Below are 13541 nucleotides of genomic sequence, written 5' to 3' on the forward strand. Positions count from 1 at the left end.
GTTGACCTTGGAGGTGGTTACTTCTAAATGTTCTGAAGTATGGGGGATGGTGTAATTAAGCATAGAATAAACAAGAGGATGCATTTTAGATAAAGTGAGGATGTGTTAATATATTCTATTGGGAGAGGTTTAAATAAAGAGGGAAAATCATGCTGAATAAACTTGACTTGATCTAAAAAATTGTGGTCCAGAAATTTTATCAGGAATGAATGATGAATATGACTACAAAGAAATTGTAATTAACTTCTCATGTATTAAAAATGCATGTATTTCAAAAATATAAACTGAGCGAAATATTTGCTATATTTTGTCATCTATGTTTATGACAAAGGGCTAATTTTGTGAATATACAAAAGAAATCTTACAAATCAGTAAGATGACGAATAACTCAATAGAAAAATGGATAAAGGACTCGGACAAAATATTCAGGAAAAAAGACACAAATCTGGCCAATACGTGTGGGAAGATGTTCAACATCATTCATGATTAGAATATGAAACTTAAGATAACATTCAGCAAAGATTAAAAAGAGATCAGTATAACCAATATTAGTGAGAGTGTGAGGTAACAACTAACTGGCATACTCATACACAGTTGGTGTAAACTAGTATAACTTTTATGGAGGAGTAATTAATATCTTTTAATATAAAAAGTACATATACTCTGACTCACTGCTATAAGTTATCTTACAAATATACAAATTCATAATGCACAAAGTTCTATATGCAAGGATGTTCACTAAGAATTATTTGTAATAGCCAAAAAAAATCCATTAGTGAAGAACTGTTTAAACAATGACAGATCCATGCAATGAATAATGAGGTAAGTCTACCTATATCGATAAAAAATGCTGTTCATAGTATATTGTTAAATCAGAAAGACAACTAAAGAACAGTGTGCATAGTATGCTTCTGTTTATATGAAGAAGATATAAATAAGGATATATGCATAGAAATGCCCTAGAAGGAAACACAAGGAACTTTTGTGGTTGTTACCTCTGGGCATATAGGGGAGGAAATGTTTGTCTTTTACTGAATTCCCTCTGTACTGTTTGAAAACTTTACCATGAACACGTATTACTTTTATAATTAAAGAAAGAAACAAAACCTCAGTTTAAAAATTCTAAATAGCAAATGGGAACCATTGAATATGTCTGAAAGTAGTTTTCATAACTAAGTTGCTATCTTAGAAGATGAACTTTCCTTTGCAACTCTCACATCGTTAGTTGATTCCTCCATTCAAGGGAAGTATTTCTTCACTAATTTATTTATCTAACCCTTAGCAGTGCCTACTTTACGTCAGACACTATTTTAAGTGCTCTAATCATGATACAATCATGGGGTGGTTATTATTATCCCCATAATGGAGATCAGGAAAATGAGGCACATAGAGGTTAAACTACTTAACCAAGGTCACATAGCTAGTAAGCTCTAGAGCTGAGATTCAAACCCAGACTGTCTGGCTCTAGAGAATCCATGCCTTAATCCATGTTTTGTTGCCTTTCGAAGTCTTTAGAAGCTTTGAGTTCTACCTGGGTGATCTGGTTGTGTGATCTGCTGAGAGGGACATATGTCATATACCCCCCACCTCTCCTTGGGACACCCCAGGTCAAACCTACCCACTTTTCTGACCCTTTGGAGAATCTAAGAGGGAAACAAATGCTGTAAGAGAACAAGACTAGGCCTTGCTGGGTATGGAGTAATAATGGGGCCTTTTAACAGCTCTCAAGGTCAACACAGTACCTCAACACAGCGTATCTTTGTAGAAATATTCTTACTGTTAATTGGAATCTTCAAAGATGAAAGGGCTGATCTCAGTCAGCTGTTAGGTAAAATGTGGCTGATCCACCAGCCTGTAGAGATTGTGGTTAAACCATGGACTGCTGTGGGGATTAAAGGCTGAATTGATTGGCTGAATTCCCATGTTTTCAAAATATGTCAGGGTAAGGAGGATTTTTTAGCTGCAGAGACATGAGAAGACATGCCTTATCATCCAAGTTTGTTGAATGTGAATGTTTCTTGTAGGTGTTTCTTGTTTAGCATATTCCTCAGTGTAACCTCAGAGTTATATTAAGCTAGATCAAGGTTACTTTTTGTAACCCTAGAAGTGGAGTGGTTGATGAAATGACGGGCTTTTGTTGATAGGGAAATAGGACACCAAGATTATCTAATCGTCTCTTTTCTTATGCCTTTTGATTGCCCTTCATTCTAACAGGCTGATATTGAAAACTTTCTCCACAGGCAGTCAGGTTCTCTGGGTGTGCATGTGGCCATTGGGCATCCCAGCTGGCAAGCTTAATAAGGAAGATTGGTCACTGACTAGAATTGTTTGAGGCATTTTGGGCAGTTCATTATTCCTTGATGATTCTGAAACTGGTTGCACAATTCTGTGTAAGGAATGAATTGTTTTTCCTTCCTGTGGCTCATTGTGATTGTGATGGGTGCCTGGTGAGGGGTATGGCTCCTATAGGACTGCCATGGCAGTAGAATGTCCAGTATGGCAACAAAACACATACTGATGGCCAAGGCAGGAAATGTTTATTTGAGACAAGGCCTGGGCACTGGGAGAGGTTTTTCATTATTTTTCATTGAAGACGAGGATCAGTAATCCTATAGAGATCTAAGTTTTCAGTGTGATCAGGGAACTGAACCCTCTGGTCACTTTATTAGTTGACGACCTAAGCAGTGAGATACAATGTTACTTTAGGTGGTACCACGTTTTGTAAGGATCCATAATGGCAGGGACAAATCAAAGTACTGAGAACTAAAGGTTCTCTGTGGTGAGGGAGTAACAGTCTGAGTTCATTGCTGATGACATAACGATTTGGCTGTGCCAAATCTTGATCTCAAGTTGTGCTGTTCAACATGGCAGCCACTGGCCACATGTGGCTAAACTTAAAACTTTAAGATTAAATAAAATTAATAAGGTTAAAAGTGAATAAAATAAAAAATTCAGCTCCCCAGTCATCCAAGTCACTTTTCAAGTGTTCAACACCAGTATGGTAAGCTAGTGGCGACCGTAAAGGACAACGCACATTCATGGAACAGTTCTATCAGAGTAGAATGTTCTGTTGAGCAGCACTGATCTAGAAAATAAATAGGTCTCCAAAGATATTCTATCAAAAAACACCATTTGGATGCTTGCTTGACCATACCATGGAGTCTCTGTCTGGTTTTTATTCTGAACCACTAGAGATCTGAAGTAGAAGGGTGGAGGCAGTAGGATTTTAGATTTTGGTGTGAATTGTAAAGTCATTTTTTCAGTTAAGATACCTTTTGTTGGCAGATCACTATGGATAATGGTCATAGGCAAGGAGGTAGGAGGATGCGATGCTCTGAGGTTAGGGCTTACCCTGAATGAGGAGTGTGTGACCTGATTGGGCAGAAGGAAGTAGTCAAAGGTACCTTTAATACTTGCACAAAGGGCCAGTACAGCTGTTTAGTTTCTGGAACTTCCTTTGGTTTCTGACCTCCGTACCTTTATCTGATTATATTGGTAAAAATAGGTTAGGCATCCTAAGAAGAACATGAATCTCAGCTTCCCTTTCTGGTTTAAGAGATTCTTATTGCCTTCCTCAAAAGGCAAGTACTTCTTTTATTAGTCCTGTTTCATATGCCTCTAAAACTTCAAAAGGATTTAAGGAAAGGGAAATCAAATGAAGGCCAATAATACTTCTCACACTAGTTCAGGGTGTTCCTGGTGGCTTGTAGCATGGGGTTGTATCTAAATCATTTTCAACAGAGTCTGGTGAGACATTTGGTTGCCCCCTCCCGTCCACATCTCTTGATGTAGACTCATGAACTGAGGAATTGGCAAGGAATGAACACTGTTTGAGGTCTTCATCTTTAGGGGCTAGGAGACAGGATGTCAAAGAAAATCAGAGGGTAAGGTAAGGTGTCTCTCATGGAAGTTAGGAAGTAGGTCAAGAGAGAGATGTTAAAAAGAAAGTCACTATTCAAAGAACAGCTAGGATTAAGAACAGAGAAACTGCTAGACAGAGCCAAGAGTTTTCTCTAGTAACTGTAACAGGAGCAGTTTTCATGAACTGATGAAAGAATAGGAGAGTGGCTACCGGGAACAAAGAGGGAATTTCCAAGGCAGCAATAAAAACACGAGCACTGGACCTTATTTATTTAGTCTTGGATATTTCATCAATTCTCTCATGCAAGTAAAAGCTCTAGCATGCAATAAATACTTGTTGAATGAATCCTCAGGAAAGGAAGTCACACTGAATGCATAAATTCCTTTATTGAAAATATTGGTCTAGCACTGCATTACATATATTCAATATCCATAAATAAAGGGCCACACATTTCTGATTGGACAATACTGTTTTAAATAGAGAACACAGCATCTGGATATGCTCTCACGAGTATAATATCATGGACTAAACTAGGTAGGAGTGAACTATATGCAAAATGACCATTTCGTTAATAGCATATGGTTGCAAATGGCATAAATGGTAAACGTGATCATCATGAGACATTCCTGGTATCTCATACCAACACATCATTTAACAAGCAGATTAAGGTTAAACTGCCAATAAGTTGTTAATCAAGAGTTCTCAATAGGAGAACTTGGGTGAAAGTACACCCAGGCTATAGACTTAAGATTTTATAGCGTTCATTTAAACTTGCATGGAATGTGGGTGGAGTAAAGTAACTGTTGATCTGACAGGAGGCCACTTGGCAATTCGTTTGTTCTCTTTTATAAATAGTCTAAAATAAGAGAATAAGCTAAAGGAAATATTCTGCCAGCTTAAGGCCAACATTCTAAGAACTGTTTACTTCTTTAAAATGCAGGTAAATAAACACTACTTTTTATTAATTTTTCCTTCAAAGATCACGGGGTATGTAACTTATGACAGACCACTTTCTCAGCTTTGGCTATTATTTAACATTTTTTTCCATTAGCAGTCTTTGGCTTTCATAAAAGTCTGACAGTCAATAATATTTGTTAAAATTTAACAAGTCTTTATTATTAACTTTAATAAAAGTGTTTTATGATGTGAAAGTGAGTTGATATTAAAAAACAAGTTTTTATTCCAATTTTGGTATGAATGCATTTCTTTGCATTGATTTTTCTCAAAAGAGTCTAGAAATCAAGACAATTGGGATAATTTGACATTTTTTTCATTTGATATGAAATATACAGAAATTAAAACAGTCTCATTTCAAACAGAGGCCTGTTCATTAATGCAAAAACTTGGGGAAAATTATGCAAAAAAATCCAATAAAAATACAATTTTTGTTATTAACACGTGATTTTATAAGAAGCAAAACATTTTCTTTTCAAAAGCAGGGTTTGTTCTAAATCTAGGATCATAAAGGTATACATTTCTGTAAATATCAACTTATGACTGAGAGAAATAGCTTATTCTTCTTTACACAATTATGTTCTGAGTAAATAACTAAAAATGTACCTTTTGAATGACTAAATGGAAAGCTGGCCTACAACAGTCAAATCAATAAACATTGGTATTGAGTTTTAAAAAATTCAGGATTATGTGCGTATATATATGTGTGTATACATATATATATTTGGACATTAAGCAGCACATACATATACATATCACCCTAAACAATCAGGGCAAAAAAAATTTAATATAAAACTATATAAATCAAATGGGTTTGTTGCCAAAACATAGCACAAAATGTGTACATTTCTTTATTTCAAGATTTGACATATTAAAAGAAAAAAACTGCCAACACATTTCAGACAATATACTAGAAATAATAAATAAAACAGTTTTTAAAAATCATATATTCCCTTTAAGTGCTGCGCACTTTGAATTTTTCTAAATGAGACTAAACTTTTCCATGGCAAACAATAGTATGCTGTACATTTTGGTAATGAAAATTATATTGATAAATATACAAGGAATGTATATATTTCCACAGTATTTTCTTTTTCACAGTTACCAAAAATAAAAATTGCATTCAACTCACATCTGTAAATATTCTGATTCCTCACTGTATGGATCTGAAGGAAGTGAGAGTATAAAGTCTTTCAACAATCTGGACTTCAGATTTCTTTCTTCATCGTCTGCCTTCCACATGTACCTTTCAGAATCTCTCTGCAATGTGATCACACGCTGAGATGATGGCAGAAAGAAAGCACTATGATGGGATGAGGCAGTCTGGGCTGGGGCTTGGTCTTCCAGCCAGCTTTCGCAGGCCTGATTGAACCCAGTCTTTTTAATGTTGTATTTTAAGGCAGTCTGAATTTCACTCAAATGTCCATACCTCGATATCTTGAACTATGAAGTCTTCCTTTTTGGAAAGAATATCATTATTAAAAGTGCTGCAGGAGTTGCTTCGTCCATGGTATAAATCAGCATCTAGCCATAAACCAAATCGTCCCCTGAAAAGGTTAATAAAACAAAATGGTGAAAACATTTCAATTTTATGTGCACACTTTCTGTCCTCCCTTGCCCCAACTTCTTTCTTTTATGCTATAGACAGACAAAACCCTAAACTGCTTGTAAAACAAAAGGTACGTTTCCTTTATTTCATTTAAATGACCCATCTTTCCTAAAAGATGGGTGGCAGTAGTCCCTCATTGAGAGACATAAGTAAGTCATTTTATCTTCAATTCTTAGTGTCATGTGTTAGACCACACTGTCCTAAATAATCGAAGCACATGGGCTAGCTAAAATCCCCTGACACCAAAGTTTCAGTTACCTGGGTCAAAACAGACTCACTCAGGTCAGGTGGTAATTAATAATAACAACAACCTTACCCTCCACCACCAAGTTCCAAAGAACTTATGTCTCCATTGATAAAGTATGAGTTTTCTCCACTCCACTTAAAGACCTTAGGGCAGAAACACAAGACAGAGAACAGATATTTCAATCTGGAGAATTCGCAAAGAGGGAGTATCAGCATAGTACCTGTGTGTGTGCAAGGGCACTACCCATTGGCTGAGGAAGCTGACTGCCAGACCTCTCCCACACCAGGATGAGATCTCCAAAGGGGTTATGAGGTAGGAAAGACCTCTCAGGCACATGTTGGCTCTGACTTGCAACCCCTCCCTGACCTTAGACCATGCAAAAGAGCAGTTCCCAAGGCCTGGGGAGGGAATCTAAGCAGTTTCTGTGCTGCAGTCATGAAGTGCTGGCCAGGCTAGAGTGAGGCCAGAGGAGGTTACAGGATGGGACAGCTGCTGCTCCAACCACAGCCCCCCACCTCCAACCCCACCGACGCTCCTGACATTGTGACACCAGGAAGTTGGGTATTTCTTTCATCTAGGTACCTTGAAGTTAGGGCTAAACGTGTAGAGAAAAGTTTCGCCTGTGCCATAATAGTGATCACTGAACTTGAAAGGATGAGTTGCGTATGCTCCAAAAACCTGTCAAAAGAAAACAGAAACCTTATCTACTTTCAACCAGAAACCTCCCCAAAAAAAGACTTTCTGAAATATTTTAGCACAATCCTATTCTGAGATCTCATTATATCTCTTTCAGCAAAGATCATTACTAAATCAGAGTTCCTGAATAAAAAAGACCACCATCAAACAAATAAAATGTCCCCAGTTCTCATTAGAACCCAAGTGGCTTAGAGAACTTATCTGTCAAAGGCCAACAATTGCTCCAGTTTTAAAAGACTTCCGAAGTCCACTATAGAGACAAATTTCTTTTAGTGAATACAGAGGACATACTGGAAACATTAAATAACAAGATGCATCTTGCACACAGAAATGAGTGGTTGAGAGAATGAAGGCCTATCTCTGATGTGTTTTATAAGTAAAATGGTGGCCAGAGATTTCCCTGGAGAAAATAATTTTTTCTTTCCTTTGATTCGTAAAAATGAGTTTTCAACATACTTATTAAAACTGCATCCTTAACATGACTGATCCAATATATCTTAGTTCAAAATGGCTTTTAAGAAAAAAGTAACAATTCCATAATACTGTGGGCTTTAAAGGTGGTTTAGATGTATCTGAATCAATGATTTTTCTATTATTTCTTATTGGGGTTGGAAGGAGGAGTGTTTTCAGAACACGCGTGTCCACTGCTTCAGCTTCCTGTTCTCTGCTCAGATCCTGACCAGTGTGTGCAGGAGTGAGGACTGGCAAGAATATATATTCTGGAAATGTCCCTAGGTGATTCTGATATATCTTCTCCAAATCCCACTTGAGAAACAATGCTTTTTTTTTTTTTAACATTTATTTATTTATTTGTTTGTGCCAGGTCTTAGTTGCGGCATGTGGGCTCCTTAGTTGCAGCTCGCTGGCTCCTTAGTTTTGGCATGCGAACTCTTAGTTGCGGCATGCATGTGGGATTTAGTTCCCTGACCAGGGATCGAACCCGGGCCCCTGGCATTGGGAGCATGGAGTCTTAACCACTGCGCCACCAGGGAAGTCCCAAGAAACAATGCTTTAAATGGAGTCTACCTGAAAAATGCCTTATAAGTTTTCAAACTAATTTAAATTGGATTATCATCATCATGGAATCTCTTCTTTACCAAGTACACTCAGTTCCTACTCAGTTCCTAGCTCCTTGAAATACTAAAAATTAGGTAGAGTAGAAGTCTAGACACTCTTTCTTTTTTTTTTTTTTTTTTTAAATTTTATTTATTTATTTATTTATTCATGGCTGTGTTGGGTCTTCGTTTCTGTGCGAGGGCTTTCTCTAGCTGCGGCAAGCGGGGGCCACTCTTCATCGCGGTGCGTGGGCCTCTCACTATCGCGGCCTCTCTTGTTGCGGAGCACAGGCTCCAGACGCGCAGGCTCAGCAATTGTGGCTCACGGGCCCAGCCGCTCCGCGGCATGTGGGATCTTCCCAGACCAGGGCTCGAACCCGTGTCTCCTGCATTGGCAGGCAGATTCTCAACCACTGCGCCAACAGGGAAGCCCTAGACACTCTTTCTAACCCATGTTCTTCATACCAAAACCTGTCCCTAGAGCTGTTAAGAACAAGGAAAAAACAGTAACAAATTTTCTTAGCAATCATGGAAATCTGTTTAAGCACTGGAGATATGATGATACTAAGAAATTACTGTTAATTTTTTAGGTATATAGCATTATGGTTATGTAAGAAAATGTCCATTTTATTTCTTTCTATTAACTTAGGAAGAAATTGTAGAATAATGGTATTGTTGGGTCTATACCATCGAAAATTTTAACATGTTTGACAGTAACAGAACAAAGGAATCCATGGGAATGAATGAAGATAGCCCAAAGTGGTAAAAGGAAGGTTAATATGACAAAACCTATAAATGTATAATTGCTCTCCTTTCTTCTCTCAGCTTTCTTAGTAGATAAAAATTATACAAACAACTACGTAACAATTTATTGTTGAGTTTGTAATATATATCAACGTAATATAACAAAATTACCACAAAAAGTGGAAAGATGTAATAGAGCAATATAGGAGTAACATTTCTATATCTCACTGGAATTAAGTTAATATAGATCGGACTCTATTACCTGATGATCGTTCTATTATTTTCCACAATGCTTTGTGGTATAAATTACTCCACGGTCTCATTCAATTAAATTTGGGCCCCTTTGCAGGGGTAGTTTCTGTGGCCAGTCTATGAAGTTTATCCTGACTCCAGGAAGGCTCTCCTTAGCTGTCTCTTTCCCCGGTTCTCTCTGGTAAACTAGATGGTCTACAGCTTAGTTTGCTGCCTTCATGGAACTATCAGCCTCCTCTTAGCTGTTTACCACCAAAATTTTCATTGTTCTCTAGAGTGCCCCTTGGCTTGACCTTCCCCATGTTCCTCTAAATAACGTCAGTTCCTTTGGGGAGAGCTTCTGAGCTATATGTTTTATGGTCCGCCTCTTCCCCTGGAGCTGGGGGCTGGACAGTGGCCTGCTTTTCTCAAAGGTACAATCCTGTTTTATGAGCAGGGTGCTGGGCAGGGGCAGTAGCCACTGGTCTTGGCTCTGCTCATCTGACATGGAACTTCTGCCCTATGTGCTGGAGCAAGGGCAGTAGAGACCCCTGTATTCTCGGCCTGCCACGCAGAAGGTAGAGCAACTGTCCTCTGAGAAGGGGCTGGTCATAGGAAGAGAGCCCTGAAATTTAGCCTCTGAAACAGAGATCTTGGGTAGGGGATAAGACGTGCTGGGGACCTGCCCCTAGAGGAGGCATATCATAGTCTTTGCCTGGGAGCTGGCGGCTGAGGGATCCTCATCTTGTCCACACGTGCCCAGAAGGAAGCTTCTGTCTGAACAGGGGTTGGGGGAGGGAGCAGGCTGTGCCTCCAAATGCCACAGAATCTCACTATTATTACTGGGCTTCATTAGATTTTCTTAAATAAATGGTTCTTCACTTGCTGTATGCCCTTAGGGCAATTTCCAGAGACTTTAAGTGATTGTTGTTTTTATAATTCCCACCAGTATTGGTTGTTTCACTGGGGATTGATTCTGTAGAACTCCTCATGCCTGCCATTCTGCATGTGTAATGCTTTTATATTAGAATTTTATATAATTCATTTCCAGATAAATTTACAGGTGTTGTTCTATCATGTTCCCAAACACAGCAAAGCAGCATCCTTGCCTTAGGGGTAGATGGGGTGGGGAAAGCAGAGTTGGTGTCCAGGTGCCTTCAAATAACACAGATGCCTCCAGGGCACCAGATCCAGTAAGATTATACCTCTAGACAAACAGTGTAATCTTCAGGTATAGGCAGGCCTCCTTTACATATCTGCTGATAGGAAGCTGAGTAATACTGTGCATCATCAAAACCTGCTCTGTGAGGCCAACACATTCCCCAACAAGTCATCTTTTGGTAAATTAATAGAACTAATCTATACTTATGGTGCAGGTACGTGTGTGTGGTCTAAAACCATCTAGCCCTATCTCATCTAAAAAGTAGCACCTAACTTTGCAAACATTTCACTAAATCCCTAAGTAATTCCATTTTAAACCTTTGTTATTATTATTTAAATTTTTAACTTGACTCTCCCTACTATTCAGCTTGGACTATGATTAAATAAAGTGTTCTCAATCAGTAAATAACAGTAGTTAACAATGATAATAACTAAACTATTCCTCACAACTCTTAACCTACTTACAGGAAAGATCACAGTTGAGAAAGACAGTGCCTTTAGTACCCCCCTTCTCTCTGCTAATTTTTCCCAAGACAAATTATGACAGCAAAAATCTATTTCCCCTAAAATGATCCCAATTATATGGCTTCTCAGCAAGCCCCCCAATGCTTAATAGTGCCCCACATCTAACAGACACTCATTATACATTTTCTGAATGGATGAATAAATAAATGGTTGTCAAGTAAACCCTGCTTCCAAATGCCAGGAAGAGAAAATAATGACACCTACATCTTAAAAGTGTAAAGAAATTTCTTCTTGCTATAATACAGACCAAGTTGAAATGAATAAAGAGCAGACTTGAAAGATGCTTTCCTTTTGTGAAGCAGAAGTCTGCCTGGATGGTACACGAAAGAAACCTGGACAGATTCCACTCATACTCCAGGCTGACCGAGGGAAGAATTATTAGCCTAGGGGAGATGGGGGTAATATCTAGGTTTCACCAGTGCCTCCAAGACCGACAGCAACGTGGGTGAAAGTGCACTAAGCAATGGTCCAGAGCATTTTCTCCTGTTTCATAACAACTGGGCCCTTCAGGTACAACACACCATGGCCTTAACTGGCTCTCCATCTCAGCAACTATGCAGGCAAGGTTGGTGGGCACTACTTCAGCTACCTGGAAGAAGTTCTGGTATGGCACTGGAACTTCTTTCTGCAACTATCTCCAAATCTAGATTTGACTTTTCTTCCAGCTTCTCCAGTTTTAGGTTACAGAATATCATTATAGCTTCCTACTCCATGATGAGTACAGGAAAAAAATTCCTTAGAATGTGACTATTTGGAGATGCGCTCCATTTTCTTTTTTAGAGATGCATTCTGAAGTATGTAGAGGTGAAATGACATAATAATTGGGATTTACTTCAAAATACTTCAGGGAAGAAAAGCCAATAAAGGAAAGAATGAAGTGTATGTGGCAAAGTCCTGCTAACTGTAGAATCTGAGTGATGAGAGGTCATTGTATTAGTCTCTCTACTGTTGTGTAGGTTTGAAAAGCTTCATTAAAAAAATCTTCCTCTATAAGAGGAACAGGGCTTCCCTGGTGGCGCAGTGGTTGAGAATCTGCCTGCCAATGCAGGGGACACGGGTTCGAGCCCTGGTCTGGGAAGATCCCACATGCCGCGGAGCAACTGGGCCCGTGAGCCACAACTACTGAGCCTGAGCGTCTGGAGCCTGTGCTCCGCAACAAGAGAGGCCGCGATAGTGAGAGGCCCGCGCACCGCGATGAAGAGCGGCCCCCACTCGCCACAACTGGAGAAAGCCCTCACACAGAAACGAAGACCCAACACAGCCAAAAATAAAAATAATAAATAAATAATAAATTTAAAAAAAAAAAAAAAAAAGAGGAACAAGCCTCACCTGATTATCCATATCTTTGATGACCAATAGGACAGGACTGTCTAGTGATGCTGACTTCCGGTAGAGAGTTTTCAAGCTGGTCCCATGCTCTAATGTGCTGTATACGAGTCTCCATGGATACCCCTGTACCCTTGCTGGAAGGCGTCGGGCCAGCTGTGAATCCAAAGATGAGGATGTAAATACACAGTCTGCCTACAAATCACTCATGAACTTGTAGCACAAAACAGATGCCTGTGGCTCAAACTCGATAATTACACTACTTCCATATTGCTCTCCTATACTCTAGCAAATATTTGCCACTATAAACCAAGAAGGGAAAATCATCCCTTGGCAGGGATGCTCCCCAGAGCATGCATTCCCTCTCAGGGATGATCCTGAAGGGTCACTATGCCACTATATATTTGAAGATATAGCACCTAGCTTGATAAAGAGGTATGAATTAGACACATGCTCTCTTGTTTACACTTCAACCTGACTTTCACCAAGCAGTTCATGTTTCTCGAATTGTTCTTTCTAAACCTTCAAAGGCTGCTACTGACAGCTGTAAATTCCCACCAAAGTGAGAACAAGAAGACACGGGTGTTTTATGCTAGTAATCAGATGTACTCTGTCCTCATTACACTTGTATCTTTCACTTACATTAATATTTAACTTAAACTTGGCTGCCATAAATATCAATAATGCATATCTCTTCAAAAATACACACAAAGGAGGCTATATAAAATGTTGAAGTCCTCAAGAATGCTTGACATAGTTCTAGAATCAGCATGAACTCCATCCCTGTAACTGCTTGGTCAAGTCGCTTAGCTTTCCTGGGCCTTCACAGATGGCATTTGTAAATTTAGGGACTTGAACTTGATGATTCTTTAAGGTCTCCGAAATTCAGGCTTCTAAGCTGACTGATGGGGGAAGTACAAGAGGTCCCTTACTAAAGTTCAAATACAAGCACATAGTATTTCATAAAAACTCAAGTAAGAGATGTTCAGAAAATAGAAAGTAAACCAAAAAAAAAGTACAGAAAAAGGAAAATTACTCCTAGTGGTAGGTGGTTTTCATAAAGCAAGTAAAGTGTACTTGCTATATGACTTTTACTGAGCTCAATAAATTGAAACCATCGGAACTTTGCGA

General features: G+C 38.9%; 1 protein-coding gene and 1 long non-coding RNA gene across 8 annotated transcripts in view; one reads left to right on the top strand and one right to left on the bottom strand.

Moving 5' to 3' along the window:
• LOC132375931 (uncharacterized) overlaps positions 1 to 13541 on the top strand; it is an 85480-nt gene that overhangs the window by 8118 nt on the left and 63821 nt on the right. The window lies entirely within an intron of this gene.
• NCOA7 (nuclear receptor coactivator 7) overlaps positions 4230 to 13541 on the bottom strand; it is a 153592-nt gene continuing 144280 nt past the window's right edge. For all 7 annotated transcript variants that reach the window (XM_059941274.1, XM_059941275.1, XM_059941276.1 and 4 more), the window contains 4 exons: positions 12414 to 12566; positions 7255 to 7350; positions 6742 to 6815; positions 4230 to 6363 (listed from right to left, as the gene is read on the bottom strand). In XM_059941274.1, coding sequence (XP_059797257.1) covers positions 6228 to 6363; positions 6742 to 6815; positions 7255 to 7350; positions 12414 to 12566 — 459 coding nt within the window. In that variant the 3' untranslated portion in view covers positions 4230 to 6227. The remainder of the gene's footprint in view (positions 6364 to 6741; positions 6816 to 7254; positions 7351 to 12413; positions 12567 to 13541) is intronic.

This window comes from Balaenoptera ricei, chromosome 12, assembly GCF_028023285.1.
Source record: "Balaenoptera ricei isolate mBalRic1 chromosome 12, mBalRic1.hap2, whole genome shotgun sequence".
Taxonomy (NCBI): domain Eukaryota; kingdom Metazoa; phylum Chordata; class Mammalia; order Artiodactyla; family Balaenopteridae; genus Balaenoptera; species Balaenoptera ricei.